General features: G+C 47.9%; 2 protein-coding genes across 2 annotated transcripts; one reads left to right on the forward strand and one right to left on the reverse strand.

Moving 5' to 3' along the window:
- Positions 1–372: 372 nt before the first annotated feature.
- Positions 373–6,769, reverse strand: SEC13 (SEC13 homolog, nuclear pore and COPII component). Its single transcript, XM_005521951.3, has 9 exons — positions 6,649–6,769; positions 6,361–6,405; positions 5,290–5,405; positions 4,713–4,864; positions 4,033–4,166; positions 3,061–3,194; positions 2,512–2,632; positions 1,589–1,735; positions 373–1,223 (listed from the first exon to the last, which is right to left on the reverse strand). The coding sequence occupies exons 1-9, from the start codon at positions 6,649–6,651 to the stop codon at positions 1,113–1,115; spliced, it is 963 nt and encodes a 320-aa protein (XP_005522008.1). The 5' UTR covers positions 6,652–6,769; the 3' UTR covers positions 373–1,112.
- A 79-nt stretch (positions 6,770–6,848) lies between these two features.
- Positions 6,849–20,947, forward strand: LOC102105797 (cullin-associated NEDD8-dissociated protein 1). The gene is made up of 15 exons (XM_005521952.3): positions 6,849–7,109; positions 9,209–9,352; positions 10,589–10,743; positions 11,147–11,270; positions 12,320–12,576; positions 13,117–13,222; positions 14,310–14,455; positions 14,618–14,910; positions 15,295–15,436; positions 16,023–17,528; positions 17,891–17,986; positions 18,643–18,812; positions 18,923–19,087; positions 19,382–19,489; positions 19,682–20,947. The coding sequence occupies exons 1-15, from the start codon at positions 7,042–7,044 to the stop codon at positions 19,907–19,909; spliced, it is 3,708 nt and encodes a 1,235-aa protein (XP_005522009.1). The 5' UTR covers positions 6,849–7,041; the 3' UTR covers positions 19,910–20,947.
- Positions 20,948–20,982: the final 35 nt, after the last annotated feature.

Consider the following 20,982-nt stretch of genomic DNA (forward strand, 5'->3'; position numbering starts at 1 on the left):
AAACGTGCGGCTCGCTTTTCCGGCGCTTCTCATAAAATAACGGCTAACGTTAGCTTAAAAATAACTTCGAAGTGTGCGCCCTTCTTTCTTCCCTTACGACAAGTAACGGTGTAAGAACAGAAAAGGGAAGCTGGCACTGCTTACGTTCTCCCTGGCAATTGCCAAGACCAAAGGAAGAGCAACAGCTTTGTAAAGCCTTGTCTCAGGATGTACCATTTACAGGGAAATAAAAAAAATCCACCAAAAAAAATAAGCTCTTGCAAAGCTAATTACATGGATGGGAAGATGTGACTGTGGCTTGGCTGAAGATAGACTTAAAACTGCCTTGAAAGGGCAGTCCTGTGAAAAGATCATTTAATACAGCACACCAGGTTTTAACCAATAGGATTTTATTCTGTTGGTATCTCAACAAAAAAAATCCAAACAACTGAGGTACAGTACAGAATTGTGACTAAAAAAAATAAATCTTCAAACCATGGTCTGATTTATTGATGTTGGTTAAATAACACAGCTTGAGATTATTGTAAAGCAGAAGACATGCATTCCACTACTCCTTTTCATCTTCAAGAAAGCAAAGAGACTTTCACCTGGCCAAGCATGTTATTTTCAGAAAGACACAAGCACAATGTCACTGTTACCAGCAGGGCTGGCTAGCACACTACCACCTACCCTGAGAACTCCACCGGCCCTTTCCCCCATTTGAAATGAAGTTCTGGTCTTTGAGGGCACAGACTATTTGTTCCCTTGCATAAAGGAGCTCACACCTCATTGTTTTGACAGCTTGTCCCTGTTCTGTTCGAGTGCCTGAACTCTGACCACAGCACATCCAGATTTGACCCCTAAACCAGAAAAGCAGGGAATAATGCCTACAGTATCAAGGAGTAGTATCTGGCACAGTACTCGGCTATACTGTTTACCTTAAATTTCAGGGAATGTCAATTAAGGCTGATTATCAACATATTGTATCCTCCCAGTAAGAGTGCTCATAAAATTGGGTAATTGTTTCCCATGTTCATGTCCAGTTTAGATAAAATCAGTTCTCATCCAGCTAAAGACACACTGCAAATCAGGGACAATGATCACTTGTTGCAGCTGGAGTATTCCATTGTGTATCACTGCTCATTCTGCTGCCCTTCTGTCACAGCAGACACCCCACCTTGGCCCTTGTTCACATCGCTGATACACGCCCACAGTCCATCCACCGACTCCTTCCACAGTGTCACCTCAAAAACAGAGCAGGAACAGCTTTCAGCTTTAAACACATCCTGTTTCCCCTTTTCTTGTAGCTACCACAGCATGGATTTGGTGATAGCCTGTAGTCATATGAGGAGAGTATGAATTGTCATACCTCACAAAATCAAGTTCAGCCTGCATTTCTGCCCTCCAGTAAGGACTCAGAATGCAGTCAGTGCTAATTTTCCAAAGGTTAGGGTCTTCCTGCCCTCTTGATTAATCAGAAGAAAAAATGTCCCCATTGCAGCAAAGGAGACTGTACAACAGCCTTGTGTTAAACATGTGACAACAGTCTCATCTCAGCTCCTCTGGAAACAGGCTGCACAGGGGTAAAAGCCAAGGCAGCAGTACTCACTTTGTTGTCTCCTCCAGACACTGCAAGGATATTGGCAGTGATGGACCAGCTCACGTGCCAGACAACATCATTGAACTTGTGCAGCAGCTTTGGTGACCAGGAGTTTCCAGAAGCATCATCACACGTCCAGATAAACACTCGGCCATCCTGCAAAAGCACAGAGACCAAGCTGGCTGGGAACAAGAAACAACCCTGATTTGGAGCTACACTTCCAAATCACAGCTCAGACACCACCCCTTGATGTGTCTGCATGGTTTTGTGCTCAGCACAGCAAGGGGGCTGTCTCCTTGCTATGTATAAACTCAAGGCAGGAGTATAGCACTGATGAGAAAATCTACCAACAATAACTTGCAAATACCAGAGAAGAGCCCCCAAAATACGTATGTATCAGCTTAAATACTTCTCCAGAATGTGATTTTATTTTCCAGTCACATGGCAGGAGCTCACTAAGTAGTCTTCTTCTTATTAAAAAAAAAAAGATAGCATGTACAGATTAGCAGCAAGAACACAACAGTCAATATGAAGACTGAAGACATCAGAGCTGATTAAGAATGCCAGTTATTAGAAAACAATATTTTTAGAAGGAAGTTCAGTAAATTTGATCCCAGAACACTAAATTACAATATTAGTTGGAAGGTTTTCCACCTAGTGAGACCATCCTGCTCATGATTTTCAAAACAGAAGTCAGTCTTTGCTATAGAGGCACACTCATACATAAACCTTTGTCCAGAAATGCTTCTATTTGGCTTCTGAAGGATCAAGAATCATAGGCTCTTATGCAGAGACCCAGGTATAGCAAAGGATTGCCAAGAGGACCTGTTACATCAGCTCTACCCCTAAAATTCCTTTACTAGAGAAACATGGAAGGAAGCACATGGAAGTGAGCACAAGTGCCTGCCTCTGTCACTCCAAGGAAACCTCACCTGTGAGCAGCTAGCAATGGTGCTGGTTGGCAAACCTATGGATGGAGCCCAGGCCACGTCTCGCACCCAGTCGCTGTGAGCCTCTAGCTTCTGCTCTTCTTTCCACTGACCCTCTTCTTCCCTGAAAACACAACTATATAGTCAGAAGGGTAACAGCAGCTTCCTTCATCATCTCATGCCCTGCTCAGGAAGGCTCTGGATTGCAGCATTCAGTCCTTCTCATCAATACAATACAAAGCACAAGTGTTCCCCACTTCTCCAAAAATCCCTACAGCTTGAACTGACCTCCCCCCTTCCAGGGGACAGAAAGCAGCACAGGCAAAGAGGTTCTGACCTTCAGTTACTGTCAGGTATCTGCTATGACCAAAGTGGTAACCAAAGACCATTAGAAAGCCACCCTTGCATCACTAAGTTTCCATTTTTGAAACATGTCTCTAAAACAGTAATTCGAAGATGATACAATAGGGATGCTGAAAATATTACTTGAGATACTAACAGGGACACTCAAAGCCTAAAGTGTCAGGTTTTATCTGGCCACATGGCACTTACTTCCAGATCTTGACCAGGTTGTCACAGCCACCAGATGCAAATCTTTTGATGTAGTTCGGCTTTTGACTGGAGGGTTGTTCTATAAGGCTCCCTGGTACAACAGCAGGAGCCCAGCTAACTGCATTACATCCAATCTAGTTAATGAAAAACATCAATGTTAAGAATTGCCTACTTTAATTAACTAAGATAGATAGATAGATAGATAGATTAAAAGATAGACAGATGCTCCTGAGGGGGCAAAGAACACATAGCGTACTCTCTATTGAGAGTGGGGAATAAGCCCATCTCAGAAAAACTGAAGTCTTGCACAATGCTGGATGAACATCGGATGAATAAGAATTCCAGATACAGCCTAGCCTCACTAAGGCACTTACTCAGAAAGCCTGAGGTAGCTAAGGGTATTTGCACACAAAATAGTCCATTAGATTAGAGATTATGATGTGTAAATAGGGGAGACAGAGACAGAAACTGCAAGGACAAAAGGCACACACAGTTGCTAAGATTTAGGAACACAGGAGAAGGAACTTTTGGTCCTAAGCTGAATTTCTTTCTACTGGGGGCCACTGCCATTAGCTTATTACGTCCTGCTTAACAAAAATCTCCACAATTTGGGGAAAAAGAGGAGTCCCACAGTTTTTCCAGCTGGTGCAGGTTATTCTTAGGATCAAGGCTATTTCTTACCAGGTAACTTTCGGCACTGTGTTTAACAATAATGACCAATAAATAGGCATTGCCAGTGCTGTTTAGTGAACTTCATATATATATATATATACATACCTTCATCATATCTCCACTTAGTTTTAGTGATCAAGAAGTACACCTGCCTACTCTGGATGAACTTAAACTATTCTTGGTTCTGGATGTTTCACATAATTTCACTGTATTTCAGTATTTATCTAGTCAAGTCTCCAAGGCATCACTTCAGAGTGATGGAACTGGGAACTCTGGGCTGCTCCAAAGGACCAGACTCACCGTGTGTGCATTGCTGATCTTTTTGACTTCCCACTGCCCATCACCCGTGTAGCTCAACAAGGAAATGGCCCCATCAGAGCTCCCACAGGCCAGAATCAATCCATAGTCGTGTGGTGCCCAGCAGACAGAATTCACTGGGAAGGGCGAGACAGACCAGATTACAGCACAGGGACTACCTAGAACTGACTGACCAATTCACTGACTGGTACCAGTGGCACAGTCTCCAAAAGCAAGTGGCTTTGAAAGCTGAGAATGAGTCAAATTTCAGCAAAAGCCAGCCAATTAGCACTGTTCACTGAGTAACAGATCTACATTGGGAGGGTAAATCATCTGAACAAAACAGTTTCCTTTTTAAAACAAAATACAGCATGACACATGTATTTTTTCTTACTGGAAACAGTATTTTCCTCAAGAATTCAGTTCCCTGCCATCTTTATTTGAAAGCTGACTTATTTGTATAACAACACGTATGGGCACATGGTATGAATCAGTAGTGGGTTATCCAGCAGTATGACCTCAGGAAAATGTCCTGTTAGCACTGAACAGATTTACTCTCTCTTTGGTTTTTATCCTTTTTGACAGAACCTTTCTTCCTTAACCCTAACAGATTTATTTCAGTCTTACCCAAATCCCCTCGTCTCCCCAGTCTCCCTTCCCAGCTCCACTCTAACTCTCCATACCTGAAGAATCATGACCCGTGTACTCGTAGGTCTTCTCCCAAGTGCCATTTTCTTCCTTCCAGATAATAACCTTCCTGTCATAGGAACAGGAAGCCAAGATATTCCCATACATAGGATGAGCCCAGGCAACCTGCCACACAGGACCTTCATGCCTGCAAGAAACAACATCATTTGGACAAGCTGAGAGAAACCCCTTCCAGCTGCAGCTGCCTCACAGATCACTGCTGTGAATCGCTGTTCTGGGAGGGATTAGAGCTCTGACATGAGGAATGGGTAATGCCAGGATGGCAATGTTAACACCCTGACACAGGGCTCTCACTGTCGCAGAAAACAATTCCAACTTGTACTAGTACATTTTACTTCTTGAAAATCACAGGTGCAAAGTACTAAATGAATGACCAAGCCCCACTGTGTTTCCCACTGGGGCTCCGTCCCCACCCCAGCTCTGAGAAGTTGTTCAGCACAGTCTTGGAGGAGTTCACCCTGGAATTTGACCTGCACTTTGTGCTGCCCAATAGCAAAAGGACAAAGCATCAAGATTTTGCCCTGATTAACCTCTCCTCTTGTGACAGCTCACCCCCTCAGGTCTGCTATGAGGATCTGCCCCCCGTTGCGGACATCGAAGATCTTCACGGATCGGTCTGAGGAGCAGGTCGCCAGGCGCGTGCCATAGTAATCCATCTGTGCATCGTGCTGCAAGAGAGCAGGGAGAGCTGCGCTCAGCACAGCCCGCTGACTGACCCCACTGCAGCACAGCCACCCCACGCCCTACACCGTGGGGTCCCAACAGTGCTTTAAACAATCCAGATGTGCCACAGAAACAATTTCTTTCCCCAGCTGCTTCTTCAATCACTATACAAACGTTACACAGAAGGAATCCAGGGAATTCTGAGCAGCAATCCACAGCATTTTCATGACAGGGAATTAGGCTGCTGACTAGTTATGTCAGTAAGCAGTGACCAGTTATGTATTTCTGTTTCTTAAAATGTAAAGTGGATGTAAAAATACTGCTCTTAATTCTATTTGCAACTTCATTATCACTGAACCACAGAATCCTTAAGGCTGGAAAGGACCTCCAAGGTCACTGACTACAGCCTTCGACCTTTATTTTACTACAGCCTTTGATTAGAACTTGTCACTAGACCAGAGCACTGGCTATCACATCCAGTCATTTCCTGAACACCTTTAGGGATGGTGACTACACCACCTCCCTGGGCAGCCCTTTCCAATGCTTGATAGCCTTTTCCATGAAGAAATTCTTCCTGAAGAACTAGGCTCACCTAACTGGGCTCCTTCCTACAGCAAATTACAAATTACTCCCAGAAACATCCACGTTAAGGAAAACCATTTTTATCAGCCGAAGTTCTGTACCAGCAAATATACACATATCTCTATTATTTCACAGAAACGGGCAGAAACAAGCCCACACATGAAAATTAAGATTTTAAATAATTTCCCCCTTTCCTCCGAGCCAAGTTCTCCTCCCCACACAGTATAAAATGGCAAGATCACGATTTCAGACAGCATTCTGCATCCAACACGCGTGTGCTCGGGCACATCCGTGCCGCCGTCAGTGCTCACGGAGAGCCCCCGAGCCGCGCTTAGAGCTGCCGCGGAACGGGGCGGAGCAGCTCCCCGCCACACTTACGATCATGTCTTCGTGGGACGTGTCCACGGTGTTAATGACCGACACCTGCGGGGAGAAGGAACAGAACGAGCTCATCGCACCAACACGCGGCCCGCGGTCCTGGGAGCCCCAGTCCATCCCCGGCCGCCCAGCCGAGCCCGGTGCCCCGTGTGCCGTGCCCGCTGTACCCTGTGCCCCGGACCGCCCGCGCCGCGGTGGGAGGCCGCACCCAGCTGCGCTCGGGCCCCGCACCGGGACGCCGCCGGCTCCCCCCCGCCCCGGCCCCGTCCCCGCTCGCCCCCGCCTCACCATGGCGATGGCGGCGGCCCCGCGCTGCCCCCGGCCCGGCCTCTGCCCGCGCGCTCAGACGTGGCACGCCGGTCCGCGCACAACCGGCCCCGCCGCGCCCCGCCCGCCTGCGACGACGTTCCGCTCGTGCCGGGTTCCGGGGCGGCCGCTGCCTTCGCTGGGCAGGGAGAGGGCGAGGGGCGGGAGCGGGGACTGACCTGTCCTGCCCCGGGCACCCCGAGCCGAGCCCGCCGGGCAGCCAGAGGCACCGCCCGGGCCCGCACAGAACCCTTTATCGGCAGGGGCCGCCGCCCCGGCCCCAAAGCCGTCTGGCCCGGCTCCTCCCGCCGCCTTGGGGCCGCCCGGCACGGCACGGAGCGGGCGGCGACCCCAGGCCCCGCAGAGCCCTCCGCCATGGCCAACGTCTCCTACCACATCTCCAGCCTGCTGGAGAAGATGACCTCCACCGACAAGGACTTCAGGTGTGGCGGCGCGGCACGGCACGGGCCCTGCGGGCGGCAGCCAGCCGCGTCGGGGCCGGGGAGGAGGGAGGGGGCTGCCCAGAGACGGGTCCTTCCAGGCCAGGAGCGGGTGTGCAGGAGACCTGAGATTTGCATCAGTTTTAGTTATGTCACTTACAAGGTTTCAAGTTGACTGTGTCGTAGTTGAGGGGGGAAGGTAGAAAAGCCAACGGTGCTCACCTCCCTTGCCTAGATTGGTGCTTGATGAAAGTGGAAGGGGGAATAAATCTGGGCAGCTGGAATTCAAGTTGTTATTTGTTTTGTGAATAAAGAACATCGTAGCAGAAATGCTTCTAATTTGTTTTGATAATTTGTGAGATAGTCAGTGCATTAAAAAGGTTGAGTAGACCCCGGTGTCCCTAGGTGACGGATGCTGCACATACTGGCTCTGCTCAGGCTGCTTGGAGAACTTGTTCTGTGAGGGATGTGCCTCCCTAACAGGACTGAGGAGCTTTTATTTCTTTGTTTATGTCAGCAGAAAAGTTGACATCTTTTTAGGGTTAGGCAGATGGCTCAATGTATAAGGCATTCTATAAAAAGTAATTAAAACTGACATGTATGAAAGATTTCAGTCCTGAGCATATTGTTTTCTCAGTACCAACCTGGAAGGTAATGTTTGGGCCAGACTTGGTATTTTGAGATGTAAGAGAGGGGTTAGTAATAGCCTAGAAGGAGATTGGATTTTGTAGAAGCTGCTGATGTTCTCAGATGTTAAAACAAGTACTTTATAAAGAAGTCTGGGATGGAGGAGTTGTACAAACAGTTTGTTCAAAGAATTTACAGTTAACACTCCAGAGGAGATGTGCCCAATGCCTGGCACATGTCATGTCGTAGAGGTATTGCAGGGCCACTTTCCCCCAGCACATGGCCAAGCATCATCTGTCATAGGACCAAGTTTCTCTTGTTCCCCTCTCACAGATGGATCTGTGTGTGGGATCCCAAGGTCCTGGGGCAGGATGGCAGTAGGCAGCGAGTCCAAAGCTGGATGTGTTGCCGCAGGAGGCTCTGTTCAGCCTGTGCCCATAATTGGTCATGCTGGTTTGACACAGCTGCAGAGTGCAGCTGAAGAGCTCTTGCAGAATCAGAAAGAGATTGCACATTAACATCTTAGGGCACATCACTACCGTTTTCTCACTCTGGATTTCAGGCTGGCTATGGAACACCACAGCAGTCCTTCGTTCCAGATGGACCTCGTTGCTGCTCAGGAATGGGCTTGCAGATTGAAGCCTCAAACCATGAGGTGTACATGAGAGCTCTTATGTGCTGAATGAGTGACATCAGAGACTAATTTAAATAGGAGCTGTCATTCTGTAACAAGAGAGAAGGACTTTGTGGTTCCTGTTAGAAATCCTGTGCAGGGCTAACATTGGAAAGCAGCTAACACATGATAGCCACACTAAGATTTCTTAGAACCTCAGACTCCTCTACCAGCACCTTTTGCACTTTCTGTTTCTGGGAAAATAGATATTTTCCAGAATTTTTCAATATCCATTTTATCCCTGTTAGAAAACTGTCAGTTGGGTCTTTGTTTTTCTTTCTAATCTGGAGTGATAAATACTTGATTGGTTTTGCTCACTGCAATCTAAATATAGCATAGTGCACTTCTGAGGTGTAGTTTGCATGGAGTCATGACTTTTTTTTTCATTTTTGAAAGTGATAGGGTTTGTCTATGTGTGGGGTCATACTATCAGTGGTAAGTTAGCCAGAAAGAACAGAGCTAGGTGCATTCTTAGACCCCAGACTGCTTTTCCTAGGCCAGGTGAAAAATTGGTGAAAAAACCTATCATGATTTTTATCTGGCATAGTTAACCGTCTTCATTTAGTCACTGAGAAAAAATACACGTGCTGAGTGCCACTTTTAGAGTTTTTGTTTACCTGACCCCAGTTAAGAAGTTATCTATTTGTAAGATAGGAATTTTCCTTTTTTCTTAGGACAGTGTTGTAAGTTACTCTTTGTTTTCATACAAGCACCAGTTGCCAAGTTCTGTCCCAGGTGATGCAAAGGTGATGCATTTGTGTCTGCACTTCAGCCAATCCACTTTTTCCTTGTGTCCTTTCAGGTTTATGGCCACCAATGACCTGATGATGGAACTGCAGAAAGATTCAATAAAACTAGATGAAGACAGTGAGAAAAAAGTTGTGAAAATGCTTTTGAAATTGCTGGAGGACAAAAATGGCGAAGTACAGAACCTTGCTGTCAAGTGGTAAGAGCCTAGGCAGTAATAACCATGTTCCCTGGCACTAATAAAGCCATCACAGATGGCAGAGAGTGTGTGAGAGCAAAACCTGGCCCTTGACATCTCCCTCAAAGCTCCTTTGGAAGGGATTTTGCCCTCTCTTGCAGGCACTGCACTTTCTCTCTCTGCAGATACAAGGAGTGAGCACACAGATACCTCTCCAGCAGCAAGGGATGATTTTGGAAGTACTTCAGTGTTCCTGTTATAAAACTTACCACACAGAAGGCCAATCCCTAAGATTTTATTTCTTCAGAGAGAAGCACAATTTAAAATTTTGGTCATCAAGCTCTTGACCTCTCTCAGGCTTTGAAATCTAGTGCTGAATTTCTCCACTGCTCTTTGATAGCAATGGTACTAAATATGTACAGCCCTTTTGGGCTTTAATTTCAGGTTTAATTTTTAATTTCAGATCCAAATCCTTCTCTTCAAGGGAGTTTTCATTAAACTTTATAATGCACTTGGATTTTTCCCTGCCTTGACTGAGTGCAGCCTGTGCTGTTACTTTGCCTGTGACCGTGGCCATATTTCTTTAATCCAAATGAACAAAAGCAGTAGGTTCCTCTGTTAGTGAATTCTCTGATAAAGGGATCCTGCTGCTGACATGTTCTTTCCCATCTCTTTCCCCAGCATGGCTAAGAGGGCGTGTTCAGTCTAGAAATGCCATTGAATGGCTCAGTTCACCCCAGGGCTCCAGAAAGGTGGGCCATTTAAAGACAGCTTTGGGTTCCTCTATTTTTTCCTGCTGTGGATCCTCTTTTCAAAAGAAGGATTCCCTTCTTTTCAACCACGTGCTGCTTCTGTCACTGTTCCCTATTATCTTTGGCTCTTTCTTTTTGATTCCCACTGTCCTGACTTTTTTTGGCCCTGCTCCTGTCTCTGCCTGCTTTGGGTTGGTTTATTCTAGGCTTTAAAGCAAAATAGTTGGGCACTGAGCAGAGGACCAACTTCTCAACTTCTTCGCCTGTTTATCTCTGGTTGTATCTGCAGTACATACTCTGCAATCTTTCATCCATCCAGAGTGTGATAAAGAGGAGGCCTCAAAGTGGAACTGGGAATACTTCCTTTCTGTGCCTAAGGAGGTGCTTAGAGTGGAATGTCAGTCATTCCCAGATAGGTGGCCAGGATCTTTAAGGAGCAGTGTGAGTCTGAAGGACATGGACAGTTGGATTAGGCCTTCATCCTGACTGGCTTCTCCTCCTGCAGCCTGGGCCCACTGGTTGGCAAAGTGAAGGAGTACCAGGTGGAGACTATCGTGGACACGCTCTGTGTGAACATGCTGTCGGACAAGGAGCAGCTGCGGGATATCTCCAGCATTGGCCTCAAAACAGTTATTTCTGAGCTGCCACCAGCTGCCACAGGTACTCTGACTGTCCCCATTTGTCACTGAGGAACAGAGTCCCAGCCTTTGGCAAATGGGGGAAAAGGTAGAGTCCAGAGCCTAAAAGTTACTGATTCTTTACTCATTTGCCAGAGGACAATCTGTGAAATCAGGAGGAGGAACAGTAAAGCTGAGGTACCAATGGGATGAAAGATGGAGTGAAATGAAAACTTGAGCTGTCTTTGGAGCTATGCATCAGCTTTTCAGGGGATACCTGAGGTTCCCAGTGACAGGATTGTCCTCTGCAGCCATCTCATTATTCTGTCCTGATTAGATCTCCCAGTGGTGATTTCTTTTTTCAGTGTACAAGGGAGTGAATAGTTCCTAGCAGCAAAAAGACTCCTTGTTAACTGACAGCAGGGAAAAATATCTCTCTCTCACAGGTTCCACCATGACAGCAAATGTGTGCAAAAAGATCACAGCCCAGCTGACAGGAGCCATTGGCAAGCAGGAGGATGTGTCTGTGCAGTTGGAAGCTCTTGACATCCTGTCAGATATGCTGAGCAGGTACGAGAGGATTTCCTTCTGGCAGCTGTGCATAGAAGGGGGCTGCAGGGATGTGTCCACTTTTGATTTCTTTATTTCCCTAATCCTATTTCTGGGACTTAAAAACACAGGATTTGGTTGGCTGCTCCTAGGGAATATCTGGGTAGAGCAGGTCCCCAGCAGGGATGAGAGATAACATGCCAAGCCTTTCTGTGCTTGGGAATGGCAGTGCCTCTGGTGATGGATTCCACAGAAGCTTAGCTCACACAAACATGGAAGGGTGAGGGCAAAGCAGGGAGGTTTATTTTAGCCCTATGAGCCCATCCTACATGCTTTTTTTTTTTTCCTGGCTGCCTCTTGTTGCATAAGTCAGAGTGACAGTGTCGTATGTCATCTGCATGCAGGAAATTATTAGCACACCCTTGAGTCATCCAGAAGGACACAGTCAAAAACTCCTCCATGATGGAGACAAATAAGCTTTCCCTGTGTTTACAGACCAAGTCAGTGTTCAGACCCAAATGACAAACCCAGCCTTGTCTGGCACAGCTGGGCCGATGGGGGTGCCGCCACCTTCCGCACGTCAGCAGCTGCGTGTGTGATTTCTGCTCCTAGCCCTTGGAAAGGCTTTCGAGTGCAAACTCCAGCTTTCCGAGGTGACACCGAAGAAAGAGACAAAGCTGTTGTAATAGATCTCTCAGGAGGGTTTAATCATCAAGAAATTCCATAATGAATAGCTGGGGATACAGAGGAAACAGAGGGTTTTATCGCTGGGGGCAGGGCAAAAGGGGATAACCAGTGAGAAACAACTAAACAACTAATAACTAACTGCTGTGAGAGCTGTTAACCAGGGCTTCTGCCCCACGGTGGCAAGCTGTTATCTTAAGGGCTCTCTTCTTTCCAAGGGAGAACGGCCACATTTCTGCCAGATCCCTGGCCACTACACTTCTCCTCCCCCTTCCCACAGCTTGCATGAAGTCTCCATAGCTGAAGGATTTTTAGATTTGTACTGCCAGGAGGGCTTTTTTCTGAGCCTTTGCCTTTCTCCTCGTGCCTTGTTCTGTTCACTGCAGGTTGGGGGGAACACTCTACTCATTCCATTCCTCCATCCTGACCTGCCTGCTGCCCCAGCTGACGAGCCCCAGGCTGGCAGTACGTAAACGAGCCATCATTGCCTTGGGGCACCTGGTCTTGACCTGCAGCGGAAACATCTTCTCAGAGCTTACAGAACATCTGCTGGCAGAGCTGAAGAGGAACGAGTCTACATCTACCACCAGGACGTACATTCAGTGTGTGGCTGGCATCAGCAGGCAGGCTGGGCACCGCATAGGTAGGATGAGCAGCTTGAAATGGTTCTGGGAAATGTACATGCATTTTAGAGCAGCTCCTCTTAGTGGTAAAAGAAAAGTACTCATTGTTCTTAATGTATTAGTGGCTTGTGATCCCCTCTGTGGTTCTGGTCTGGTTCTCTGATCTCCACTGGGAAAGAAGACACCAGAGTATCACTTTGGCTGCCCTTTGTTAGTGACTAAGATCTTCCCCTCAAGATCTTGCAGCACTTCCCTGGTTTGAATTAACACCTCTATGAACTAGGTCAGTGGATTCACCCCCTTCTAAATGACAGAGGGGATGGCCACATATTGCATTACTTGTCTGAAAGACCTGCCAGAGTTGAGATTAGGTCCTAACAGATCTCTAATCATAGCTCTTACTGACTGAAGTGCCAACAAGGGGCTGCAGAGCAGATTTTACTGGGTCAGGAATGGTCTGCCTGGCACAGGAAGGAAGTGGCAGGTGACTGAGCTGTCAGCTGCCCAGGTGAGTGAAGGCTAGAATTGCTTTTCATTGCTGCTTGCTTTGTTTTTCCCAGGAGAGCACCTGGAGAAGATAATTCCTCTGATTGTTCAGTACTGTAACGTGGATGACGACGAGCTTCGAGAGTATTGTTTCCAGGCCTTTGAGTCCTTTGTGAGAAGGTGTGTGCTCTTGGGGAGTGCCTCTGCACCATCCAGTGCATCCGTGTCCTCCTGGTGTAAATATCCGTATGTTCAGCATCCTCAAGGGAGAGCCTTCCTGCAAGTATTCCTGTTGGGAAGCCAGTTGACATATGAAATCTCATCTGCACATGCAGAGTTGGACAGGAATCATGAGCTGCTTTACATCAGCATGCGAGGCTGTCCTTCTGTATTGGTTTTGCAGGAGTGGGAGTTTGCCCAGTCCTTGGAGTGTTCCTTAGCCAGAGGGAACCGCCTCACTCCTGGTTCATGAAGGGAGCTGAAGGCAGGTGAAGGGGTTGGGCAGAAGAGATGCTGAGCTGCAGCTCTCCTGTTGTTTGGTCAAACATTTACTGCTTGGAAAAGGAGCCCTGCAGAGCTGCTGAGGTGTTCTCCCAGGAAGGGAGGATTCAACCAGGGTGTGTATGTGTGAATTGACACGTATGGGTAACCAAGGCCCACCATCAAACCACAGCTGAGATGCCAACAGTAGGTTTATTTCATTACCTTGCTAATAACACTGGGTGACAGACACATGGAGACACAGGCTCTGTTAGGCTTAGTTATCCCAGCTGAGAGAAGGGCAAGGGGGCTCACTGCCTGCCTCACTCTAACAAAAGGCTTCCTGCATGTCTGTGAGAAGAATGTATTACTCTCCACAGGAATTGTACTCCTGAAAACATGCAGAGGATGAACATTAGGGATAATAAATGGAGTTTTCCCACACTGACATCTTTAGCATTCCCAGCTGCAAGGTCACTTTGAGCAAAACTATTTCCTCCTCTTCTCCAAATCTTCTGCTTTTAACTCAGTCCTCCAAACATGGTGAAGGCAATTGATTTATTTATTTGTCCTAATAAAAATTATTGCATCCTCCCCATAGGGGAATGTGACCTTGCTTCATGCACAGCAGGAAGGAGCATCTTTTGTTTAACTCATGTTATCGAAATGTTCTTATGGTCTGTGAAGCACTTTGTGATCCTTTTGAGAGTAACAGTATTATTTGCGTATTATTTGGATATTTAAAACTTAGTGTCTGATTAACTCTTAAAATTTTCATTTCTGATAGGTGCCCAAAGGAAATGGACCCTCACATCTCGAGTGTGATGGGACTGTGTTTGAAGTACATTACCTTTGACCCAAACTACAATTATGATAATGAGGAGGAAGAGGAAGAGATGATGGAAACTGAAAATGGGGAGGATGAAGAGCAAGGTGCCTGCTTGTGAGGATGGCTGTGCTCAGCAGAACACGGGGTTAACATTTTTCCCGTTCCTGCTTTCTCCTCCTGGAGAGGGCAGCTCTGAGGATCAAGTGATCCTTTAGCTCCAGTTTTCTCATAATGGTGCACCTTGTTTCCCCTTGTGTTGTTTCTAGTAAGCGACGATGAGTACAGTGATGATGACGACATCAGCTGGAAGGTCCGCAGGGCTGCGGCCAAGTGCCTGGAGGCCATTGTCAGCAGCAGGCACGATCTCCTGCAGGACTTCTACAGAACTCTCTCCCCAGCCTTGATAAGCAGGTTCAAAGAGAGGGAGGAGAATGTCAAAGCTGACATCTTCAATGCTTACATCTCCTTGCTGAAGCAAACACTGCCTACCCAGAGCTGGCTGCACTCTTCCGATGCCTCTGGCAAGGATGATGTTCCCCTGACAATGCTTCAGAACCAGGTGTGTGAGCAGGTGGCAGCTGGGTTAAATTGCAAAGCAATGAGAAGTTTGTACCTTGAGAATGTGGCTAGCTGAAGGAGCCCTGGGGCAGGCATCTAGAGGGCCCCAGATCCGGAGGGTTGGCTGTTTACTGGCCCAGGGCAAGAGTGCTGGGACAGCACAGGAGCATGGGGGTACAGCCAGCACTGCCCCTCCACCAGCCCTGGCATGTGTGCAAGCTGAGGCAGGGTGGCTTCTGGGTGAAGTGTGTGGCTGGTGCCTTACTGCAGCTGTTGCTCAGGAAACTAACTGAATAAACTGTGGTGGAAATGTACCAGAGTGAGCCTCTGAGAGCAGCTGGGATGGCTGAGGCATGCCCTTCTCATTTGCTTGTGCAAACTGCAGGTTCCCAACATCATCAAGGCCTTGCATAAGCAGCTCAAAGAAAAGAGCATCAAATCAAGACAGGGTTGTTTCAGCCTTCTGACAGAATTGGCCAGTGTTCTTCCTGGCTGCCTGGCAGATCACATACCTGCACTTATCCCTGGTAAGCTTATCTGTGGTCTGGGGTGAAGCAGCAGGGTGGCAAAAATCTGTTCTGAACATGTGCTTCTTGCCTGTGTGTTCCAGTTTTATTCCTGTGAGTTATTGTGCTCAGCATTAGGACAAACACATGACATTCTGCTCTGTGCTGATGTGCTGAACAGCTCCCAAATGAATTCTGGCTTCTGCACTGAAAGCCAGGATAAAAATGTCAAGTTCATTTCCTCAGTCCCCTGACAAGATGCTATTGGGAGGGCCTATTCCAGCCTCCTCTGAAAGCAGCTGGAATTGTGCTGTTACCACACTGAGATCGGAAATACAAATGCCATTTCTTTTTGCAAGATGCAGCGGCATTTAAAAAAATTCTTTATATTGACTGATTCTTTAATCTGCACCACCACATTTTTCTCTAAGCTCTTTGGCCTGTGGGTTTATGAAGCATCCCACCGTTGGAAGGCTCAGGTTCTGCCTTTGCTTTTGGTGTGATTGTATAGTGAATATGAGAAAAGTCTCCTGTGATTGTCCCTGGTTGGATCCATGAACCTCCTTCTTTGGGAAAAATATGACATCGTCTATTTTCTTCTGCACAGGTATTGTTTTCTCCTTGGCGGATAAATCCAGCTCCTCCAATATGCGGATTGACACGCTGTCCTTCCTCCACGTCCTTCTCTGCAACCACCAGCCAGAGGTATTTCACCCTCATGTCAAAGCCCTGCTGCCTTCTGTTGTGACCTGTATTGGAGACCCCTTTTATAAGATCACATCAGAAGCTCTGCTGGTCACTCAGCAGCTTGTGAAAGTTATCAGGCCTTTGGACAAGCCTTACACCTTTGATGCCAAGCCCTATGTGAAGGATCTTTTCCCTGGTACTCTGAAGCGGCTGAAGGCAGCTGACATTGACCAGGAGGTGAAGGAACGTGCCATCTCCTGCATGGGACAAATCATTTACAATTTGGGAGACCATTTAAGCACTGACCTCCAGCCAACCTTGAAGATATTTCTGGAGAGGCTCAAAAATGAAATCACCAGACTGACAACAGTCAAAGCATTAACCTTAATTGCTAGTTCTCCACTTAAAATAGATTTGAGACCCATCCTAGGGGAAGGTCTCCCCATTCTAGCTTCCTTCTTGAGAAAGAATCAACGTGCCTTGAAACTGAGCACTCTGAATGCTCTGGACATCCTGGTGAAGAACTACAGCGACAGCCTCAAGCCTGCCATGATTGAGGCTGTGCTAACAGAGCTCCCTGTCTTAATTACTGAGAATGACATGCACGTGTCCCAGGTGACCATCATGTTCCTCACGACTTTGGCCAAGGTCTATCCATCCTGTATCTCCAAGATCAGCAGCTCTGTCCTTGCTGAAATCTTTCAGCTTGTCCACTCACCTTTGCTTCAAGGAGGGGCCCTGAATGCCATCATCGACTTCTTCCAGGCACTGGTGCTGACAAAGACAGCTACTGTGGGTTACCTGGAGCTGATGAAGCAGCTGACAGCGCCTGTTTACTCCTCGGCTTCAGCCGGGGCCTCGCTGCCGTTGCACAAGCAGGCGTATCACTCTGTCGCGAAGTGTGTGGCAGCCCTGTCCTCAGCCTGCCCGAAGGAAGCCCCTGCAACAGTGAACCAGTTTGTCCAGGATGTGAAAAGTCCCAAGTCCAGCCCTGCTGTTCAAGTGCTGGCTTTCCTCTTCCTGGCAGAGGTGGGCCGCAGCACGAACCTCAGTGCCCAGAGGGAGCTCAGAACCGTCATCCTGGACGCGTTCGCGTCCCCCAGCGAGGAGGTGAAATCCGCCGCCTCCTACGCGCTGGGGAACGTCAGCGCTGGCAACCTGAAGGAGTACCTGCCCTTCATGCTGAAGGAGATCGGAAGCCAGCCCAAGCGACAGTACCTGCTGCTGCACTCCCTGAAGGAAGTCATCAGCTCCTCCCCAGCTGACAGCCTCACACCTTACGTGGAGGATATCTGGGCTCTGCTCTTCAAGCACTGTGAGTGCACAGAGGAAGGGACACGCAACGTGGTGGCAGAATGCCTGGGGAAGCTGACTTTGGTGAACCCTGCTGAGCTGCTGCCCCGGCTGAGGAAACAGCTGTCAGCAGGTAATGGGTAGGGCAATGGCCAGAGCGGGGAGATGCTGCCTTTTGATGGAAATTCGTTTTGTAAACTGCTTGTGGGTACAACAGCAAAGCCAGTTGAGAGGAGAGCAGGTAACAAGATGGATCTCTCTGCAAGGGGGATCAGAGGAGCACTGGTCCCCACAAGAGCAGGAGGGTGCTGGGAACAGGGACTACACAAGGAGATGGTGCAGGAGCAGATGCAAACACAGAGTTGATGAGAAGAATCCTCTACTCCCTTATCTCTGTAACACGTGTAACAGGACCAAGGGCAGAATATGTACTGGAGAGTTACAGCAGTGATTTTCTTTCTTGATTTTTCACTGTTTTTCTTCCCTTCACTGCAGGCTCCCCACATGCCCGGAGCACCGTGGTCACTGCCATCAAATTCACAATTACAGACCATCCTCAGCCCATTGATACTCTCCTGAAAGGCTGCATAGGTAGGCTGGTTTGGACAGGTGTGGGAGCTGGGGGCATGAGAGGTTGGGTGTTGTTGGAAGCTCAGGGATTTTCCACTTCTGTATGAACCTCATCTAGTCCAGTTAGTTTTTATCAGTGTTTCTCAGCTTTTGGGATTAAACAGAAACACTGTACTGTGAGTCCTTGCTAAATGCATTGATGCCTCACTCTTGGCCATGTTCCATTGTTTTTAAGTTCTTTCTGCATTTAAACTCAGAATTCCCCACAAAAAAGATCTTCAAAAGTATAGCCTACGTGAGTGTTTGATGTCCAGGGAGCCCACACATGATCTGCTTCATGTTCTGTTTCAGAGAACTTTGATCAGATGGGACTTAAGCAAGAAAAATCCCCCACAACTTCCTTGAATAACAAAGCTTCTGATTTGACTTTAGGGTGAGGTAGCTAGAGTCACACTGATTGTTTTTATGCCCAAATGCAGGATAGTCATGTTTCTTTACTGTATCCCAAATGGAGGGAGAGAAAGCATCTTAAATGGTTCTGACAGACTGTGCCACTAGTTATTTTGCCATAAATGCTCTCATAACCAGCCTCCTTGAAATACTTTACCCCAATATACTTTTAAAATACTGCAAATCCTATTGGCTGCAGGATTGACTGATGTGTTCTTATTTTACAGGTGACTTCTTAAAAACTCTGCAAGATCCTGACCTGAACGTTCGCCGTGTGGCTTTAGCCCTGTTTAATTCTGCTGCTCACAACAAGCCTTCTTTAATCCGGGATTTACTGAACACAGTCCTACCCAGCCTGTACAATGAAACCAAAGTGCGAAGGGAGCTCATCCGGGAGGTAACTGGGCTCAGCTGGGTGCCACACGGTGACTCACAGCAGCCTGTCATGCCCAGATGGAGCTGTTGCTCTGCTCTTTGGTGACAGTTGTACTGTTTGTCGTGGTTCAGGTAGAGATGGGGCCATTCAAGCACACAGTGGACGATGGCCTTGATGTGAGGAAAGCTGCTTTCGAGTGCATGTACACCCTGCTGGAAAGCTGCCTGGACCGGCTGGACATCTATGACTACCTGAACCACGTGGAGGATGGGCTGAAAGATCATTATGACATTCGGGTAGGTGCTGTGCCCTGACTGATGTCATTTTCTCTGTGGGGCCTGGGCTGCCATCAGGTTGTGTACACCCACAGCCCCAGGCTGCTGCAGAGTCCCCAGGACCTTTGCAGACAGTTGCAGCACTGCACACACCTGGGCCAGCTGCAGCTCCAGCCCCCTGGCTCCCAGGGGTGCGTTTCCAGCTCTTAGCAGAGCCCCATGCACAAATGCAGAGGAACTCCCGATACAGCCAGGCCTGTCAGCAGAGTTGGGTACCACAGAGAACCAACAGCAGTTTATGTCCCCTCCTGGCAGATGCTGACGTTCATCATGCTGGCACGGCTCTCGGTGCTCTGCCCCAGCGCTGTGCTGCAGCGGCTCGAGCGGCTGATCGAGCCCCTCCGGGCAACCTGCTCCACAAAGGTAAGAGCAGGACCATGCAAGGGCCTGGGCTGGGGCTCTGCTCCTGGCCTTCTCCCTCAGTGCTGCTGAGCCACCTACTTCCCTCACTTCCCCAGCTGGAAAATACTCTGCTAGTCTTTGTTACTGTGTTGGTTCTGTGCCTGTACTGGGCTTTTCTAAATGCCAACTGGAAATGGGGTTTTGGATTTGCAGGTGAAAGCCGGTTCGGTGAAGCAGGAGTTTGAGAAGCAGGATGAGCTGAAGCGCTCAGCCATGCGGGCAGTGGCTGCTCTCCTGACCATCCCTGAGGTGGAGAAAAGCCCAGCAATGGCCGAGTTTTCATCCCAGATCAGATCCAGTCCTGAAATGGCATCACTTTTTGAGAGCATTCAGAAAGATTCTGCTTCCCTCCCCACCTCAGAGTCAATGGATGTGAGCTAAGATGTTTTTCCCCACTACCCTGCTCCCCCTGGGATGCCCCAGCCAGACACCAGCTGCGTGGGGAGGAACAAATGCCATTCAGCTGCTCTCCTGCCACAGCCAAGTCCAAGTCCCTGGGCAGCCACAGGAGAAACTGGGGATGGTGTGAAATGTGACAGCTGGACATGACTGGCCTGATCCAGCAGCACTCCTATCAGACACCTCAGAATTGGAATGAGACCTGAGGTCAGGAATACAGCCTCATGTAGGAGAGGGGCTGGAAGATGATTATTCAATTTTTTTAGTCAGTCAGTTTTAAGGAGTGCACAAAACAATTGCAGTCGTGGTCACATGAACAATGGAAATTACTTCCTCAAATTCTCCTTACCACAGTACAAAGGCTTTTTAATCACTGCACATGCACTTTCTACCTTAAACTGCCCAACAATGTATTTAGTGTTTAACTAAAAAACATGGCTAAAAACTGGAAGCCATGTCTTTATTAATGGGCTCATCCCACAGGCCTTTTGGGAAAAACTTGCACATGCCAAGCTGCAGAGGCTGCACAGGGTAGGGGGGGTTACCTGACACCCCCAGCCTCCTCCTGGGGCTTCAGTTTGGCATTTGGGCAATATGAAGCTTTGTTGCTTGGCTTTCCTATTTATAGTTTTGACTGCAAAATACCTCAACCGTCTTCCCCAAGGGATGATTAGTGACTGTTTCAGTGACAAATCCTGCTTAAAGCTTTGCTTTGCTTTGCACTAACACTGGCTTCTCTCTTCCCTTGGTGTCAGTGTCAGGAGCCAGGGGTGCAAGCACACAGCCCATAGTGGCTGCTGTGCTCAAATCCTGCTTTGTGCAAGAGAAAATGCCTTAAAAGACAAAGGTTCTGACAGCTAACTGGAGAATGAGGCCATCATGACACACTGCTCTAGCCATGAACTGCTCTGTGCTTTCTTTTCTCTTTTGACAGAGTGGTTGATGTGAATAGTATTTATAGTGCTGTGTGAAAGGGTATCTGTTGTCTGGGTGGTATAGAAAATAAAATACACTTGTGAAGCTGTGTTCCCTGAGTTCACTGACCATCACCATGA

The sequence above is a fragment of the Pseudopodoces humilis genome, chromosome 13 (assembly GCF_049639895.1).
Source record: "Pseudopodoces humilis isolate 2021_Gansu_Grassland_sample_001 chromosome 13, ASM4963989v1, whole genome shotgun sequence".
Taxonomy (NCBI): domain Eukaryota; kingdom Metazoa; phylum Chordata; class Aves; order Passeriformes; family Paridae; genus Pseudopodoces; species Pseudopodoces humilis.